Here is a 17,277-nt window from a genome sequence, read left to right as displayed (position 1 = left end):
ATCCTTCCCCCTCAGCCTTCCAAGTAGCCAGAATTATAGGCATGCGCCACCACGCCCGGCTGATTTTTTGATTTATTGTAGAGATGAGGTCTCGCTGCCCAGGCGGGTCTCCAACCTACGGGCAATAATTTTTAACATTCCTATTAAGTCTTTGGAATAAGTGAATCCCTGGTATTCTCATGCTTGCTACTATTTTAAGGACTAAAGTTTACTCTGTATGTTTGTGTGGGGGAATATGCTTTCTAAACAAAGTATCATTTGAGGGGAATGCAATTTTCAAAATAGAGACTTAGAAGAGTTATAATTGTACTGGATAATAATTTTGTTGTTGTAGTGTAACAGAACTTTTTCTAAAATAGTTAAAATCACTTTATGCATTTTCATCTACCCTGCTACCATCTATACCAGATCACTCCACCAGATAGATAGGACTAGAATTTATGATCTTTGTATATCAAAAATATACTTACACTTGTAATCCTAGCACTTTGGGAGGAGAGGCAAGTGGATTGCCTGAGCCCACAGGTTCAAGCCCAGCCCGGGCAACTCAGTGAGCCCAGCAGGTTGATGCTGGGGTGGCTGTGAGGGTACCACTGCACTCTAGCCTGGGTGACAGAGTTAGACTACAACTCAAAATAATAATAATAATAATATATATTTTATATATATATACACACACACATACATATATATATATATATATATATATATATATATACACACACACACACACACATACATATATATATACACATACACATACATACTTACACCAGGATTATGGGGTTGTGATTAACTGTGATCGCACCACCGCACTCCAGCCTGGGCAATAGAGTGAGAGCCTGTCTCTAATTTAAAAAAATAAAAAAATTTTTAAAGTGCTTAAATATGGAGATGACGTATTTCAAAGTACAAATAAATATTCGGAAATTAAAATGAGGGGCATGAGACTTGCTCATAACACAAATTCCTAATGGGCATATCTTTAAGTAGATCCTTAGCCATTCATTCATTTCTACCACTCAGCAAAACTTAGGGAGAGCCAGTCATGAACTAGGCACCTTGCTAGGCCTCTGAATGCAGAAATTCTCCAGGATACAGTTTCTATTCTCAGTGAGCTGAGGGTATAATGGGAATGCAGACCAGTAAACCAACTGATTGGCAAATAAACCAACAATTACAGCATGCATAGTGCTGGGATGGCGATGTGCATGGAGTATGAAGAGTGGAAGTTCAGGAAGCAAATTCATAAAGCCTCTGCTTAGTGCTAAAGGACAGACAAATAAGGAAGGGTGTCGCAGCAGGAGGAATAGCATGTGCAGAGGCACTGAAGCCTTTAAAAGTGGTAGCTGCAAACAGTTTTTAGGAAAATTAGAGCATAGGGAAGAGGAGGCAGATAAAGACTTCAAGCAGTATCTCTGGGGCAGAGCAGATAGGTTTTTTAGAGCAAGTTGTTGACATGATGATGTTTGATATTTAGAAATATTGTTAAGCCACAGTATAGAGGACCAATTAGAAGTGTTTGGTTTTTTTGAGTTTTGCTTGTTTTTGGAGGGTTTGGGTTGTATGTTTGTATTGGGGAGTGGAAATATTGGAGAAACTGGGCAAGGGAAACCACATGGGAGGTTATTGCTGAAATTCAAGCACAACGTGAAGGAACAAAAGTAGTTCAGTAGAGATGGCAAAAATGCAAACATATATGGGATATTAAGGACATATGTTGTCCTCTTTTTCTCTATTAAGTTTGAGTTGGAAAGAAAGGCACTTATGATAGGAGGAGTTAATTTTATACCATTTAAACCTTATGCCTTTTGCCTTTTTTAGTGTCTAACTTATTTGCACTGGGACTTGAACTAAGAGCTTTTGATTTCTGGTGTGATATAGATATACCTGCTGGGCTCGCTGAGTTGCCCGGGCTGGTCTTGAACCCATGGGCTCAGGTAATCCACTTGCCTCTCCTCCTAAAGTGCTGGGGTTACAAGTATAAGTATATTTTTGATACACAAAGATCATATATTCTAGTCCTATCTATCTGGTAGAGTGATCTGGTATAGATGGCAGCAGGGTAGATGAAAACACATAAAATGATATGTGTGTGTGTATATGTATATATATATTTATTTTTATTTTTTATTTTTTTTGAGTTGGAGTCTTACTCTATCACCCCGGCTGGAGTGCAGTGGCACGCTCATGGTCACCACAGCATCGACCTGCTAGGTTCAGGTGATCCTTCCACCTCAGCCTTCCAAGTAGCTGGGACTACAGGCCTGTGCCACCATGCCCGGATAAATTTTTTGATTTATTGTAGAGACAAGGTCTCACCAAGTTGCCCAGGCTGCTCTCAAACCCCTGGGCTCAGTCAATCCTCTCGCTTCAGCCTTCCAAAGTGCTGGGATTACAGACTTGAGCCACCACACCCGGCCTGGTGTGTAATATTTTTTTAAAGCTTCATTCATGTCAAATGGAAACAAAAAAAAACCAAAAATTATCTGTTACCTTCATGTCATACATGTATATGCATATCATATGTAAATATACATGCTTATACACACACACACACACGTGTGCTTAGATACTTTGTGAGTAAAGAAAAACAAGGTACCATTAAAAATTGGAAACATTTTCTACCCGAATTTTTATGGAATGTATTTTTAAACAACAAAAGCATTTTCAACTTGTTGGCAGTTTCTTAGCAGTTAGTACATTTAAAAAAAATGTTTCAACCAGCACGTGTCTCCTCATCTTAAAGAATGAGTGGCAATGTTTGTTAAATGTTTGTTATATTACCTCTCTGAATCAAACCTGATTGTTCTCATACCATTTATGACAAGCATTTCTGGGTGAGAAAATAATTTGCCTTTCAGGTCATTCCTAAGTAAATTTATTTTGAAAGCATTTATGTGCAGTTGCAAAGATTTATTTAAAAAAAGAGGCAACCATTGCACAACCTCACTTGGCCTAGAGTTTTTTTTTTACTCCATGCTCTTTTATAAGTGAACTTTTCTCAAAGTTGTGTTTTTCCTCTTACCTTCATTCAGAGAAATTCATGTCTCTATTTTCTTGAAAAGCTGTATGAGCTCAATCATTAGAATTAAGCAGAGGGATTTTTAAAAACTACAGCTTATAGACTTTTTAGAGCTAGCCAAGATCTCTCATAGATATAGTCTAATTTTATTGAGTGAAGAAACTGAGGGCCAATGAGATTTAAGTCAGTCAACATTGAACTCTAATCTGTGAGTTGGATAAAACCTTTAAAAACAGAAATGAGGCCTGTCACAGTGACTCATCCTTGTAATTCCGGTAGTTTAGGAGGCCAAGGTGGGAGGATCTCTTGAGACCAGGAGTTCAAGATCAGCCCGGGCAACATAGCAAGATCCTATCTCTACAATTAAAAAAAAAAAAATTGCCAGGCATGGTGGCATATGCCTGTAGTCCTAGCTTCTCAAGAGGCTAAGGCAGGAGGGTTGCATGAAGCCAGGAGTCCTACAGTGAGCTATGATTATGCCACTGCTCTCCAGCCTGGAGACTGAGACAGACTGAGACCACGTCTCTTAAAAAACAAAAACAAAAAACAGGAAAAGAACAAAATGAAGTGAGTTAACATTTATAGTAGAAACTGTTTCAATTTTACAAGTAATTTGTATTATGTAACTGCCATCTACTACATAACATAGAGTACTCTTTAAATACCAAAACATTTTTCTTAATAATTAGTAGCAGCCAGTAATATTATTAAATCTGGAGCCAACCACTTGCTGACCTAATAGAAGACCTGAGGATTTTTCACAGTCTAGTTCCCTTGCCGCTGTGTAGTACAGTGCTGTCCATTAAAATCAGTTTATGATGATAAAAATAATTTAACCACGAAGGGGGATCATCTGGAAATTATGTAATCATTAGTGACACCCCAAGAAGCAGTACAGCTGAGTAGAAAGGGCACAGGTGGTGGGGGTCATGGAGGAACTTTGATTCTCATTTGGCCCCTTTCTGTGTAACCTTAGGCAAATCTCTTGATTTCTATAATCTTTTATTTTGCTCATCTGTAAAAGGAGCACAACTTGAGTTCTTATAAAAATTGAGTGAGCGCACATATATAGTGTCTGGCACATACACACATTTGATAAAGGGTAGCTAGAAGTACTTAACTTGGAGAGTACCCAGAGGTAAACCAGTACATGCCAAGTTGAGGTAAACAGGTATTACAGTGATATGGTTTGTGGTCATTGCTGGGTCTCAGTTTGTGCCATTCCTCTAGTTCTCTGCCGTGGCACAGATGCCATAGCCATATTACGTTTGGTGTGAGACTGCCAAGAATCAGAGCACTTCTGGTGGATAAAAGCCAAAGCAGTAATAAAGTATATCCTTGCCTAACAGCCCACACAAAGTTTGCCTCCAGCAGGGGCCTTCTTATTTTCCCTTTTCTTCCCCCCACCCCCCTTCTCTTACAACAGCTGCTTTCCTATTTTTGGAACCACTTAGTGAATTGGAGATTAGTAATTTCACTTTTCCAAGATCTCAGATACATGAGAAATTAGCAGATATTTTCTCACTTTCAGATTTAAGTACCAAAAAGAAAAAAATTGAACAGCCATAGACTGGGGTACATTAACCATCTGGGACTATTTCAGAGTAAAAGGGCATCCACTGGGTCCATCTGCCCTCTGATTTGAGGATCAGTTTTTTAAAAACACCACCAACCACAGACTTGAAAAGTCTGCAAAAACTGCCGAGAGACCCAAATATGTTAAAGGCTGTAATCTCTTAAAAGGAGTTGCTTGATTTTCCTGTTGCCCCTCCTATCAACTTTAACCTCCAACCTCTTCCAGCATGTATCACTACAAATAAAACTGCTGAGGTTTGACAAGAGGATATAAAGTCACTAAGCCATTGCACAGAGATGGCCACATGATTTTCTTCAACCCAAAGTGGATGCTCTGGAAGTTGAGCTTTGCAATAGGAAGTCATAAATGTGCATATCGCTCTAAGTTTTAATAATTACTGTTAAAAAAAAAAAGCCCCAGAAATATACATATTAAATGATGTTTGACAACTGGAATTTAGTGGTTTTGTTATTGGTTGTCTTTGACCATTAACTTGGATTTCTGTTCTTAATTTTAATGTATAAGATTTCAGGCAAGCAGCATATGATACTGATATAAACATGGCATTTGTATACAGCATTATAAATGAATTTTTAGTTTGTGATTAAGACAAACCAGATGACAAAAAGCAAACAGCATGTATGTATTTCTCTTCTTACTTAAAAAATAATGCCCTGGGCTGGATTCACCTGCAGTGGAGCCACCTTTTGACTTTTCTAGAGTGGGGCACGCAGCTCATGGAGCGCTTATGCTCGCCAGGGTTTCTAGAGTTTCAGTTACTTATATGGATTCTCAAGTAATTCAGCTGTCTGTGAACATTATTCATTCCACACTGATAAATGCTGTCTTGTGAAGCCTCTGGCACCATTCATTCTGAGCTCAGCTAGCTCTCTGTTCCTAGGTCTGAACATTAGGAATGGGGAAGCTATTATGTCAATTATTGAACAGTGGTTCTTGCTTTAAAAAGCAAAAACAGAAACATAGGTCTGTGTGTTTTGGGTAGACCCAGCTTAGTAACTCTCAAACAACCCTAGTAGGATGGCTTATCTATCCAAGTGTTCTTTCTTCACTCTAATTTACTCCTACTTATGTTATTTTCACCAGGCTGCTGAGTGAAAGGAGGACAGATGATGAGAAGGAGTAAGGAGTCTGAGAAGTAAAGGACATTGGGACTGGAGATGTGGGACAGGCCATCATGACCTTTGGCCACCTCATCAGAATCCTACCTTTCAGTAGAGCCAGGATGCCTTCTGAAAAAGCATTGTGTTGCCATCATGAAAGTGCATCTGTACAAAAACGCCCAGACAGTCCCCCTGAGCACTTCACTTCTTCCTGAGCAGGATCCAGAACCTAGAAAAAAAATGTGTGTTATGGCTGGGAGTGGTGAGCTGGGTGATACAAGACATGGGAAGAAAAAAGCCAAACCAAATCAAAAACAACAACAACAAATTGTATGTGTGGGACCTAAAAGCTTAGAATTCTTAGAAGAAAACTAGATTTGTATATGTTCCTTATAGTAAAAATTGTTGAGACCATCAGAAACCTCCCTCATTCCTCCCGTTGAACAGTATAGTTTTATTGTATAAATCCAAATGGTAATTATTAACAATAGCTGTAGTAATCTATGGTGTTTATACAGTGCTTCTACATTCATTATTTTGTTTGAGCCTAACCATTCCTCTAGGAAACAGAAAGCATTTTAACGGATAGAAAAGCAAAGACTCAGAAAGATAAAATGACTCGTCCAAGATTAATTCATTAGTGCCAGAGCCCAGATTTCTTCGGTTATTATTCAACAAAACTGTTACTTAGCATTTACTGCATATCAGGCCTCCAAGGATGGATGCACGTCCTTCCCTCAAGGATGTCACAGTCTAAAGTGTGTGAGGGCAGAGGGTGGCAGTGCTGTGACAGCTCAATGTGCAAGGTACAAAGGGAGCTCTGAGGCAGCAGTTTGGACTCAGGCTGCAGGAGGAGGACTGTTCTGATCCAGCTGTCCTCATTCCAAGTAAGGACAGTTTTAAGAATGTTAGCTGTTCGGCCAATTGAAAAATCTCTTCCCTTTTTAACTCACTGGATCACCAGTTCCAAAACTTTTTAAGACTAACAGCTCTGCTATAAAAAAAGCCCAATGTGACAACCCAGCTGCTGAAAAGGGAGATGAGGATCTACTAAACTAACCAGGAAAGGTCATGGAGACCAGCAGTTGGAGCTATGAGACTAGTCGGGTAGACATCTCAAAGGTTAAAAAAAAAAAAAAATTATAGGCAGGACAAGAACAAGCATTTGACTTTTTGCTAATGTGAAAGGCAAAAACCTCTACTTTTGTTTTTTATCATTTTATCCTGGGATATTAAAATAAATAAATAAACCTTGAAAATTCGTGTGGTACTTTATAAGGGAAACCCAGTCTGATCGATGTAGGCATTTTAAACCTTAGATCAAGCTCCACAAAATGAATATTTTTACTACTTAAATCAGGTTCTTTATATTCGCTTTTACCAAGAACTTTGTTCCTTCTGTTTTTAGTAATAAAAATATATTCACATACACATACACACACACACCAATTGGTGTAAAATAAGCGGGCATGTGGTTGACATGAAATTCAGCTCATCTTAATGCCACGGGAATGCCTGAGTATTCCTGAAAATTATGTTTTTTTAATATCATCCAGTGTCACCTCGGTAAAGGACTCTAAAGTTCATTTGTCTACCAACCCTCTCTTCATTCTAGTTGCATATAGCAATTCAATGTCAGTGGAAAACATGTGTAAATACAAAATTGTGAGTAAAAGGAATGTTTTCTCCCCATCAAGAGTAACACTGAAATTCAAATCCTAAGATAAAACCCAGGACAAGAAAGAAAGCATTCCTATTTCAGCTTGAGAATACAGGCAAAGGATCTTGTCTTTACCTTCTTATGTCTTTTATGACCTTTCAGCTGCTGCTAAGCAGGCAGTGAAACAAGTATCATCTCACTAGAAATAGAAAAAGTTGAGTGGCTCAGAGTGAACATTTTGAGGAAAAAATAAAGTTAGAATTAGAGAGCACCTGAAGCTTCAAATCTAAGTGTCCAGCTGTAGTAGTGCCTGGGAAAGAGAGTGTGTATATAATGGAAATCACTATTTTAATGACTTTTTGCCACACCGTTATGGCTTCAATTGGAATTGGAAGCTTATACTATCCATTGGGAAACTATTCAGTATAAGAATTTCTGTTACCGGCCCTTTACACGCAGTGATTTCTTGGAAGGAAGAACATCCCTAATTTGCTAAAGATCCCACTATATTTGACCTGGGGTTTGAAGTATATTTCTTACTCCACATCACTTTGCTGACTGGTGGAAATACACACTTCTTCACTCCAAGTAGGCCCCAAATGAGGACACAAAGATCGGATTATTTTTCTCTTTCCTCCTTGTGCTAATTCACCCTCTCCTAACAAGCCCCACTATGACTCCCTCTCTCACTGGTGAGTGGCTGTGGTAGACTTTCTTTGTCTCTCATCTCACTTCAGGTACCTAGATGTTCAGATCATTTTCCTTAATTTGAGCTCCACACCTTTTTTTGTCGACTCATCCTCTTTTTTTAAAATCTTATATCTCTCTTTTACCTAGACGGATTTGATCTTTCCCACATGGAAAGCTCCTTATGACTACTTTTCTGCTTGAGCAACTTTTCTAAAGATGTGTAAAGTCCTGAGAAGATGGAGAGAGGAGATGCCCAAGGAATCCATCCCCATCTTATGTTGACCTTTATGGAATTGTAGAAGGACCAAAGACTCTACAATAGTTTCCCTCGAGACACGGATCCTGAAAGGCCCAATTAACTACACTGCCTTTTCTCTTATTTCTCAGCCTTATTTAAGCCTAGCGAGTTGGGGTTAGGGGCAGTGTTAATTAACAGGGAAATCAAAGTACAGATGATCCTCAACATATGATGATTCCACTTATGTATAGTTTTTTAAAAAACTTTATGACATTGCAAAAGCCATACACCTTCAATAGAAGCCAGACTTCAGATTTTGAATTCTGTTCTTTTCTTGGCTTAGTGATGTGCATTATGCTATTTTCTCAAGATACTGGACAGTGACAGTGAGCCACAGATTCCAGTTAGCCATGCAATCACAAGGGTAAACAACCAATACTGTACTCTGTTGTGTACAGTGTTCAATAAATTACATGAGATAATCAACACTTTGTTATGAAGTAGGCTTTGTATTAGATGACTGATCAACTGTAGGCTAATGTAAATCTTCTGGGCACGTTTAAAGTAGTTAGACTAGATTATGATGTTTGGTATATTAGGTATATTAAATCCATGTTCTACTGACAATATTTTCATCTTATGATGAGTATGTCAGAATGTAACCCGATTTTAAGTCAAGGAGCATGTATATAAGATTTGCCTGCATTTAAATAGCTTAGATTGTTACCCTTAAGAATAGGGCATTAAACTTTTCTCATGCAGAATAACTGTCCTGATTGTGCTAAAATGACATAAAATATAATGTAATTTATTTGATGACTCAAAAAATACCTCAAGTTTATCCTTCTGGAATTTTCTGTATTGGAAGTTGGAGTAGATGAGACTCTATCGGTCCCCACTTGACCTCAAGATATTTGGCCTGTTGACTTTCTCCTCCACAAACTAATGGACAAAGAACATTATCTGTTTTGAGGTGACTTTTCATTTGTTGAATATTTATGATGAGTAGAAAATGAATTTAAATTAAATATTGTATAGCTGGAGCAGGTAGAAGGGGAGTGAATAAAAGCTTCCTCTTTTATGGGTTGTAGAGAGGTGATAGCTTTTAAAAAGCAGTCTGCTAAGTGATCCCAAGCTAATGCAAATTAACAGTTGTTTTCTTTCAGAACTGTATGACTGAATAAACATTTACCATTTGTTTCATTTCTACTCATCTCATAAAACAGTTGCTACAGGTCTTAATAGTAAGACTAGAAACATATAATATATTAGCCTTGGCACATCAAAATATTGTTCATCTTCCAAACTTGAGATATTCCAGTTTGGCTTCTCACTGAGTTTATAATGTTCTGAGGGTATGTATCTAAAAACGCATCTTACTAATCTCCTGAAATTGATTTTTTTTTTAAAGAGTCCCTGTAACTTGTCACTATTCCCAGCTGAAATATGGTCTGTCAATTGTGAGATTGATGGGCATTGTGGTACATTTCAATCTTAGGAGAGGCCTGAATAAGAAATTTAACCACTAAGTGGTATTTTGGAAGCAAGACCTATGATATTTGTGCAAAATAATAATGAGGTTAAAAATGGAATTTCAGCCTTATCTGAGAGAGCAATGTCTCCTGATTTTTTGTGCCAGCCTGTCACATGATTCAGTGTGTGCACCTTTTCTCATAACACCACTGTGGCAACCGTGAGGGGTGAAGAATTTCAGCAATTGAACAAAAGTATCGAATAAATTCATGCTAGAAACTCTCCTTAAAGGTTTATTCCAATCGTTAACATTCCTAGAGCTGGTGGTGTCTGCCAAGTGCTCAGAGCTTAGTTCACATGCAGCAAATTTAGCATGACAAAGTTGCTCCCATTTTGCAAATGGGAAACCTGGAGCCCCAAATGGAACCTCTCACAGTAAAAGGCAGAATGGAGATGAGCTCCTAGAGATACAGTATAAGGGATTATCTGGGATCATGTAGATGGTTTGCAGTTGCCTTTGTATAGCTACTGGGTTAGATCATTCTTGGCAAGTTTGGTGAATTAGTATCCTATTTCTGAATCCCATTTCAATACCTAGCTTGGAACTCTTCCACTCCCTGAAAACTTCCATTGAAATTTTCATCAATGGTATTTGCATAGACAAAATGGAATCAAACTATTGACATGTACTTGTTTTTTTATTTTTTTTAAAAAAGCAAACTTATATGAATGGTTTGTCAGTAGAGATAATTTAGCCAAAGGCACCTGTCTTCTCTAAGGACTCTGCCTGAAAAGACTTTTGGGGGAGCTTGGTGAATTTTTTATCTTTAAAATAAAGCTGTTTTTGAGGTATGAGAGAAGCTTAGTTTTTGAAATGGCACAATGAATAGCAAAGGCCCCTTTTCACTCCCCCCGCTCCAAGGACTAAAAAGGACATTTGTTAAACTCTTGGGGAAGAATTGTGCTGTTAAACAGAAAAGTCTAGATACAAGAAAAGGGAAAATTGAAGGAAGAGGAGGAGCAGGTAATACTGAGGAAATGCTGGCTCCTGGAATCAACTTGTTTTACAAAAATGATTACAAACTCAAGCTTGGATTCAAAACTCAAGACATCATTTTACAGTGAACAAAACAGCTGGAAGGTAAAAGTTAGCTGAACATCCTGTTGTTGAGTAAGACATATGCATGGATATATGCATATGTTTCTCTCCTCATTCCTTCCCCTTCTCTCCCTCGCCCCACCCCCATAAGTATATTCTGGCAGACAAGTGGCCAATAACCAGTCTTCATAATGGAGGTCAGGTGATTTGTATTTCTGAATTTTTAGAATAGACTGGGCTTATCATTGATTTGAAGATGGAAAGTACACTATTTCACCACCCCCTGTCATTTAGTGGATGTGGTTCTTGAGTATGGCCAGAATTATATGTGTGTTAATGTATCTTGAGCCCTGACCTAAACTGCAGATGAGAAGGCTCTTTAAATATTAAAATGCAGAACAAACAGAATTGCTTATGCGGAGTAGAAAAGTGCAGAGTATTCTAAAGTCAGACCTAATCTTTTGATGAGGGCAGCTATTGTGAATGCTGTTTCTGTCCAAAATATATAACTCTTTTGAAAACTCCCTCTTTAACCAAAATGCTAAACTGCTGGTCACTCTTTAAAAATACAAATAAATTAAGTAACAGAGTATTTAACTTGAGTTATCAAGTCTGTTTATCCCTCTTACATGTCAAAGTTTAAGTGCTGTGTTTTGTGTATACAGTCATCATGATATTTGAAAAGGCCATAAAGAAAAGCAATTATATAATTGTTTTTAAAGAACCTAGAAGCGAGGATAAAACCTTTAAGAAACTAGAGAACAATATTAACAATTATAGCACCTAAAGTCAAGCTACAAAATTCTGTCTTAATTATTGATGATGATTAATTAAGCATAAAGTTACACGCCTTGAAAGAATTTCAGAATTATTTTTCTTTGATTTTTCTACCAAAAAAAGGCTCACCCCATCATTTTCTATTTTAGCAGTTTCCACAACTTAAACATTAAATTCTTATTGTTTGATTTCTGTTATATTAGTAGTGTGTGTTTTGCAATTCTAATCTTCACGTTTTTCTTTCTTTATCACTGAAGTAGGCCTTTTGAAGCTGGGAAATTTTTCATAGCAATATTGACAGTGTTCACATTTGCATGATGACAGCCAAGGAATGGAGCAGTAATTTTTGAAATTGCAGAAGTATTTAGAACACTGATAAAAGCTGAAATATATTTTTGATGGATTGAAGTTAAGCATACATGATTTTTCCTGCTGTCAAAAGGCTCTGAATTTAGTGAATATTTGCCTGCTGTGAGAATGCAAGATTAACATCACAACCATCACCCGGGCACCCAAACCCTGCAATTTAATAGCTTTTTAGGTTCTTTCCTTTTTCTAAACAGCAATTAATCTCATTTTAGTACAATTTTCTCGTTTCTGAAGTCGCTCATTGAATCGCTGTTTTGTTCATATTTGGCTTCAGCTCCTCTGCATAGTCATTAAAGTCCCAATTAATGTCACCTTTAGCTGAAGAGTACTCATTTTTATTGAGAAAATGACAGTTGCTGCCATGAGTAGTGCAGTGTAATATACATTAATTGCCCTGTAACACTGGTAATTACGAGTTTTTCAAGCCTCTCAGTAAACTGTCATGCCTAGACAAGACTGTGCTAAAATAGATTACTCATTAGGGAGACCTGTCCTATTTTCTGGTGGGTTCTTAGTGTTGGTTTAAAAAAAAAACAAAAAATCTTGAGCTTGAACAAATAGTTGCCAAGAGCAATTTCCTACAACAATATCCTTGTGTTGGGTTTTTCAGCCATCACTTAAGATTGTGGTCAGCAAACAGACAGGGTGCAGTGGACACTACAGATGTTGAGTCGTGAGCATTTATTTACATGGATCACAAGAACAAACTTAAGGGCGTTTCATTCAGGGTTGAATACAGAGCGTAACTGAAGAGTGCTCCTGGAGGTTGTTGTGTTAAAACAGGTTCATTCCCTGGTATTTCGAGAATACGGGAGAGAACCAATACGCCACCACACTTACCAGGTCTTAATCACCTCTGTACTGAGTCCAGCAAGGGAAACGGTAATGCCTTTATCCAACAAATGCCTATGAATACCGGAATCAATAAGTAACTTTGACACTGAACATGAAGGGGATGGAAATCCGTAATTGAAGAGAATGGTAATAATCTTACATGTGAAGCTACCAGCCCACAATCTTTAAAAAAAAAAAAAGTATAGTTGCTGACTGATGCGTTTGCCAGTAGGCTTCCCCCCCCAAAAAAAAAATCATGTTTCTAATTTCAATGTGGATATAATTTTTCTACTTCCCATTTCTATCATATTTCATATGTTGGAGTTTTAACACAAAAAAAGTGAACTTTAAACCCCATAGTTGCTCAGAACTGACAGAAAGAAAACCTTTGTTGTATCCTTGCCTAAAGCAGGTGTTATAACAATCTGCTCTCTCCTCTCTCTCTAAATGAATTTTGTCACAGCCTTTCAAATTTCCTTGTGGTGATGAGCTAATGAAAGTAGATAGTACAATTTGTGCTGACCAGGTAGCAAGTGCCAGCTCACAGCTGAGGATAGTTTAAAAAAAATAAATAAAATATAACATCATATCACTGATTTACCCATTACACAGCATTAATAGTGAGAGACCTTGGTGTGTTTATCTGTTTGTATTGGTGTGCATTTATCGAATTGTTTATGACAAGACTAATTGGGGTAATTGTAGACACTGAAATTACCTGTCAGCTATATGTAACCACACTCCCTTTCTTTCTGACAAATGATGACAACTGAGGGACCCCGTAGCATTACTCATGATGGCTTTTCGAGTGGTAATAAGGACAATAGGGGCCCTGGCTAATTTGACATGGACAGCCTTCACAACAAGAAGCCAGCTAAATGACTTGTCAGGAGGGGAGAGAAGTCAGAAAAGTAATGGAGTCCCCCATGGCGCTCTGACAGGGAGATGAGGCAATTTCAACAGAAAGTGAAAAGGCTTCAGTTTGTCAAGTATTTAGAACAATCAGAGAACAGCTAGAGGCTGGAACCTGACAATAAATTTGTGAACCATGGTAGCAGTTTCATATAGGTCAGTTACTTCATAATGGCTGTGCCGCACTCAGAGGGCTCTGTTCTTCTTGCATGCTTCACATCTACCGACCAGAGCTTTGTCACCTGAAATCTGTGCTCTGTTTCATGGTTAAGGTTATGGAGGCCCAGGAATGGCAAGATGATGCGAGTTGCAGTCACTAGCATGGGGAAGAGTACAAAAAGCCTAGTCATGCAATATGATGATGACAGCCCTGATATAAGGATGGTGTTAACTTTTGACGGTGGTAATTCTAGCCACCTGGGTTGAGCCCTAGCCGACTCCTTTCTCCTTTGCTATTGGTTAGATGCAATATACAGTAGTGCCGCCCTTATTCAAGATTACACTTTCTAAGTTTTCAGTTGCCTGCTGTCAACTGCAATCTAAAAATACTACATGGGAAATTCCAGAAATAACCAATTCATTAGTTTTGAATTGCACACCATTCTGAGGAGCGTCATGAAGTCTTCCACCCACCCATTCATCCTGTCCAGACGTGATTTATCCCTTTGTCAAGTTTATCCATGCTATGTACACTACCCACCGGTTAGTTATCCACACCGTCTACTGCTGACATCCAGCCGCCAACATCGTCATGGCTGTATGAGCCAGGAATCACCTGAAGCGGATAATCCTCCTTCTGACCTATCATCCGAAGATCAGCAGTAAGGCAGAGTGCTGTGGCTCACACCTGTAATCCTAGCACTTTGGGAAGCTGAGGTGGGAGGATCGCTTCAAGTCCAGCTTGGGCAATATAGTGGGACCTCTTCTCTACAAAAAAAATTTTTTTTTAATTGCCTCACCTTAGCCTAGAAGGTTGAGGCCACGGTAAGCCGTGATCGTAACACTGCACTCCAACCCGGGAGACAAAGTGAGATTCTGACTCAAAAATTTTTTAAAAAGACCAGCAGTATCCCAGCACCACGTCACAAGCCCTGTGTCATTCACCTTCCTCCATCTCATCTCATAGGCATTTTATCATCTCACATCATCACAAGAAGGTTGAGTAAAGTGCAATAAAATATTTTGAGAGAGACCACATCCATATAGCTTTTATTACAACCTATTGTTATCATGTTCTGTTTTAGTATTGTTAATCTCTTACTATGTCTAATTTATAAAGTAGACTTTCTCCTAGGTATGTATGGGCAGGAAAAAAACAGTATATATAGGGTCTGGCACTATCGGTGGCTTCAGGTATCCACTGGGGTCTTGGAACATGTCCCCCATGGATAAGGAGGTCTACTGCACAGTACTACTGTTAATAGGCTTAAACTTCTAACAGTACCTTATTCTCCAATTGCATCAAGCAATGTAATATTAATCTCATAGCAAGCTAGAAAATGAGTACACAAGGATTAAAACTGCCTCCTCCTACACCCTCTACTTCCAAAGCTGTAAGTAGCTTCTGACCCCGGCATGTAACATGTGACGAAAGTGTTAGTTTAGTGATACTTTAAGTTCAGTTGTTCTGAGTTTCTCGTTTTGTTTTATTAGGGACAGTCTTTACACTAGAAAAGCAAGTTTCTAAACTGAGTGAGGCACTTAACAATCCAGTGCCTCAATTTCCTCATTTGTGAGATAAGGAAAGACAAGTTGATCAAGTTTATACAGAAACTGATTGCATGATCTGGGTACACAACATACAGATTAGGATATTTGTAATACGCTTTCATATATTTTACACACTTGGAACAGTCTTTTTCCTCTCCCCTCCCCTCACATCCTTGTATGGCAACAACACCCTTTACAAAGGAATATATCACCTTTGTATTCAATAAGATTTTTCTCATGAAGAGTTCAGAGTATTTAAGCTAGTCTTTTTAATGTCATTTGAAGAAGAAAGTGTGTATTCGATACATTTGTTTATACTACATTATTTGTAAATTTTGACTTCATGTGGAAAAAGGTTTCTTGCTAAACATGGTACAGTATAATACATATATGTCTGTTAAATTTCTTGGTTTATAAAACTTAATGCATAAGGATTATCAAATATCGTTAAACTCACTAAATAAGTTGCCTAATACCCTAACCAACAGTTCAGAAAATGCATCCAGAGAAAATATCCATGAAATGATTTTTGTTTTTGCATTTCTTTGGAGGTGAGAAAGGATTGGGCAGGGAGTTCTCCTTATACCCAGTAAAGGCAACTGACCACGTGTCCATTTCATTCGTGTGGTTTTTGAGTTGCCTGAGGTTTCTCGGTGTTTGTTCAGGGATTTTTCAAAAGCAGAGTAAGCATTTCACCACACCAAGACCCAGCAAGGAGAACAGGACCCCAGCAGTGGGCTCAGGGACCCCAAGAGCAATGAGTAGCCATGGAAGGAGGGAGAAGGGAAGGCGCTTCATACCCTCTTTGTCCTCCCAAGTGCATAAAGGAGAATTTGACTTAAAATGCCCCAGGCCAGGGCCTGCAGATGTGTCCTTTTCCCCTGAAAACACAACCTGCTGACAGGAATTCTTCTCTTTGAATTGTTAGGTCTTAGGAGTTCGCTTCTGGGATAAGTCTCCCCCCACATTAGTCTCACTTTGGAGACATTCTTTATGTCCCCTTCCCCTGGAAATATTTGCTCAGCTAGATTTTTTTTTCTGGTAAAACAAAGTTTTTTTTTTAATCTCTAAAAACAAATTGTGCTTCTCTTTTTGTAATAAAACATATTTAGTTCTAAAAGTCTAAAACCTCCAGATAAACAAAAATAGTATAAAAATATCATAATCCCAATTAATATACATTACCACTATTAACATTTTTATCAAAAAGGTTAAAACAGAATATATATGATATAGTCTATTCATGTGCTCTACCTCAGAATATTGAAATTGTTTTCCATGTCTATAAATATAGCTCTATGTTACCTTTTGTATTAGATTCCTAATGCTTGCTTTATATGGAAACATCATTTAGTTAACCAGTCACCTGTAATAGGTATTAAGGAGGTCAACATAAATAACACTGTGATAAACACCCTCATGGTGAAATAAGTTAAGATATGGGAAGTATAATAGCCTCAGTCAGCATTTTCAGTTTTTTTCTGTCTTGAGAAATGTTTATTTTCTGCACCATAGTGTGACTTTAGTGACTTTATTCTTTTTTCTCTTTCATATTCAATTAAAATAGCCTTTTTTATGACATCAAAAACTTATTTATCCAGTTGTCTAATAACCTATGAACAAAGGTAGCTCGTGCATATGCATTTGTTTTCTAACGTCTAGTCTTCAGAACTTTTGATTCATCTCTACAGTAATGTTATAGGCAAAGAAAGTGTATATGTTATGCTGTAAAAAGTATGCACTTGAGCCAAGCGCAGTGGCTCACGCCTGTAATGCCAACACTTCAGGAGGCC

General features: G+C 38.0%; 1 protein-coding gene across 8 annotated transcripts in view; it reads left to right on the top strand.

Moving 5' to 3' along the window:
- The window catches only part of CUNH15orf41 (chromosome unknown C15orf41 homolog), a 240,435-nt gene that overhangs the window by 171,061 nt on the left and 52,097 nt on the right, over positions 1-17,277 (top strand). The window contains exon 11 of one of the 8 annotated variants that reach the window (XM_008071301.2): positions 5,706-6,848. The exons of the other annotated variants lie outside the window; for them this stretch is intronic. Within the exon in view, the coding sequence (XP_008069492.1) occupies positions 5,706-5,745 (40 nt within the window). The 3' untranslated portion in view covers positions 5,746-6,848. Of the gene's footprint in view, positions 1-5,705; positions 6,849-17,277 lie in introns of those variants that run through there. 8 annotated transcript variants of the gene reach the window in all.

This window comes from Carlito syrichta, unplaced genomic scaffold (genome assembly GCF_000164805.1).
Source record: "Carlito syrichta isolate Samal-C Ts95f unplaced genomic scaffold, Tarsius_syrichta-2.0.1 Scaffold314286, whole genome shotgun sequence".
Taxonomy (NCBI): Eukaryota; Metazoa; Chordata; class Mammalia; order Primates; family Tarsiidae; genus Carlito; species Carlito syrichta.
This window is presented reverse-complemented; position numbering and strand designations above follow the sequence as displayed.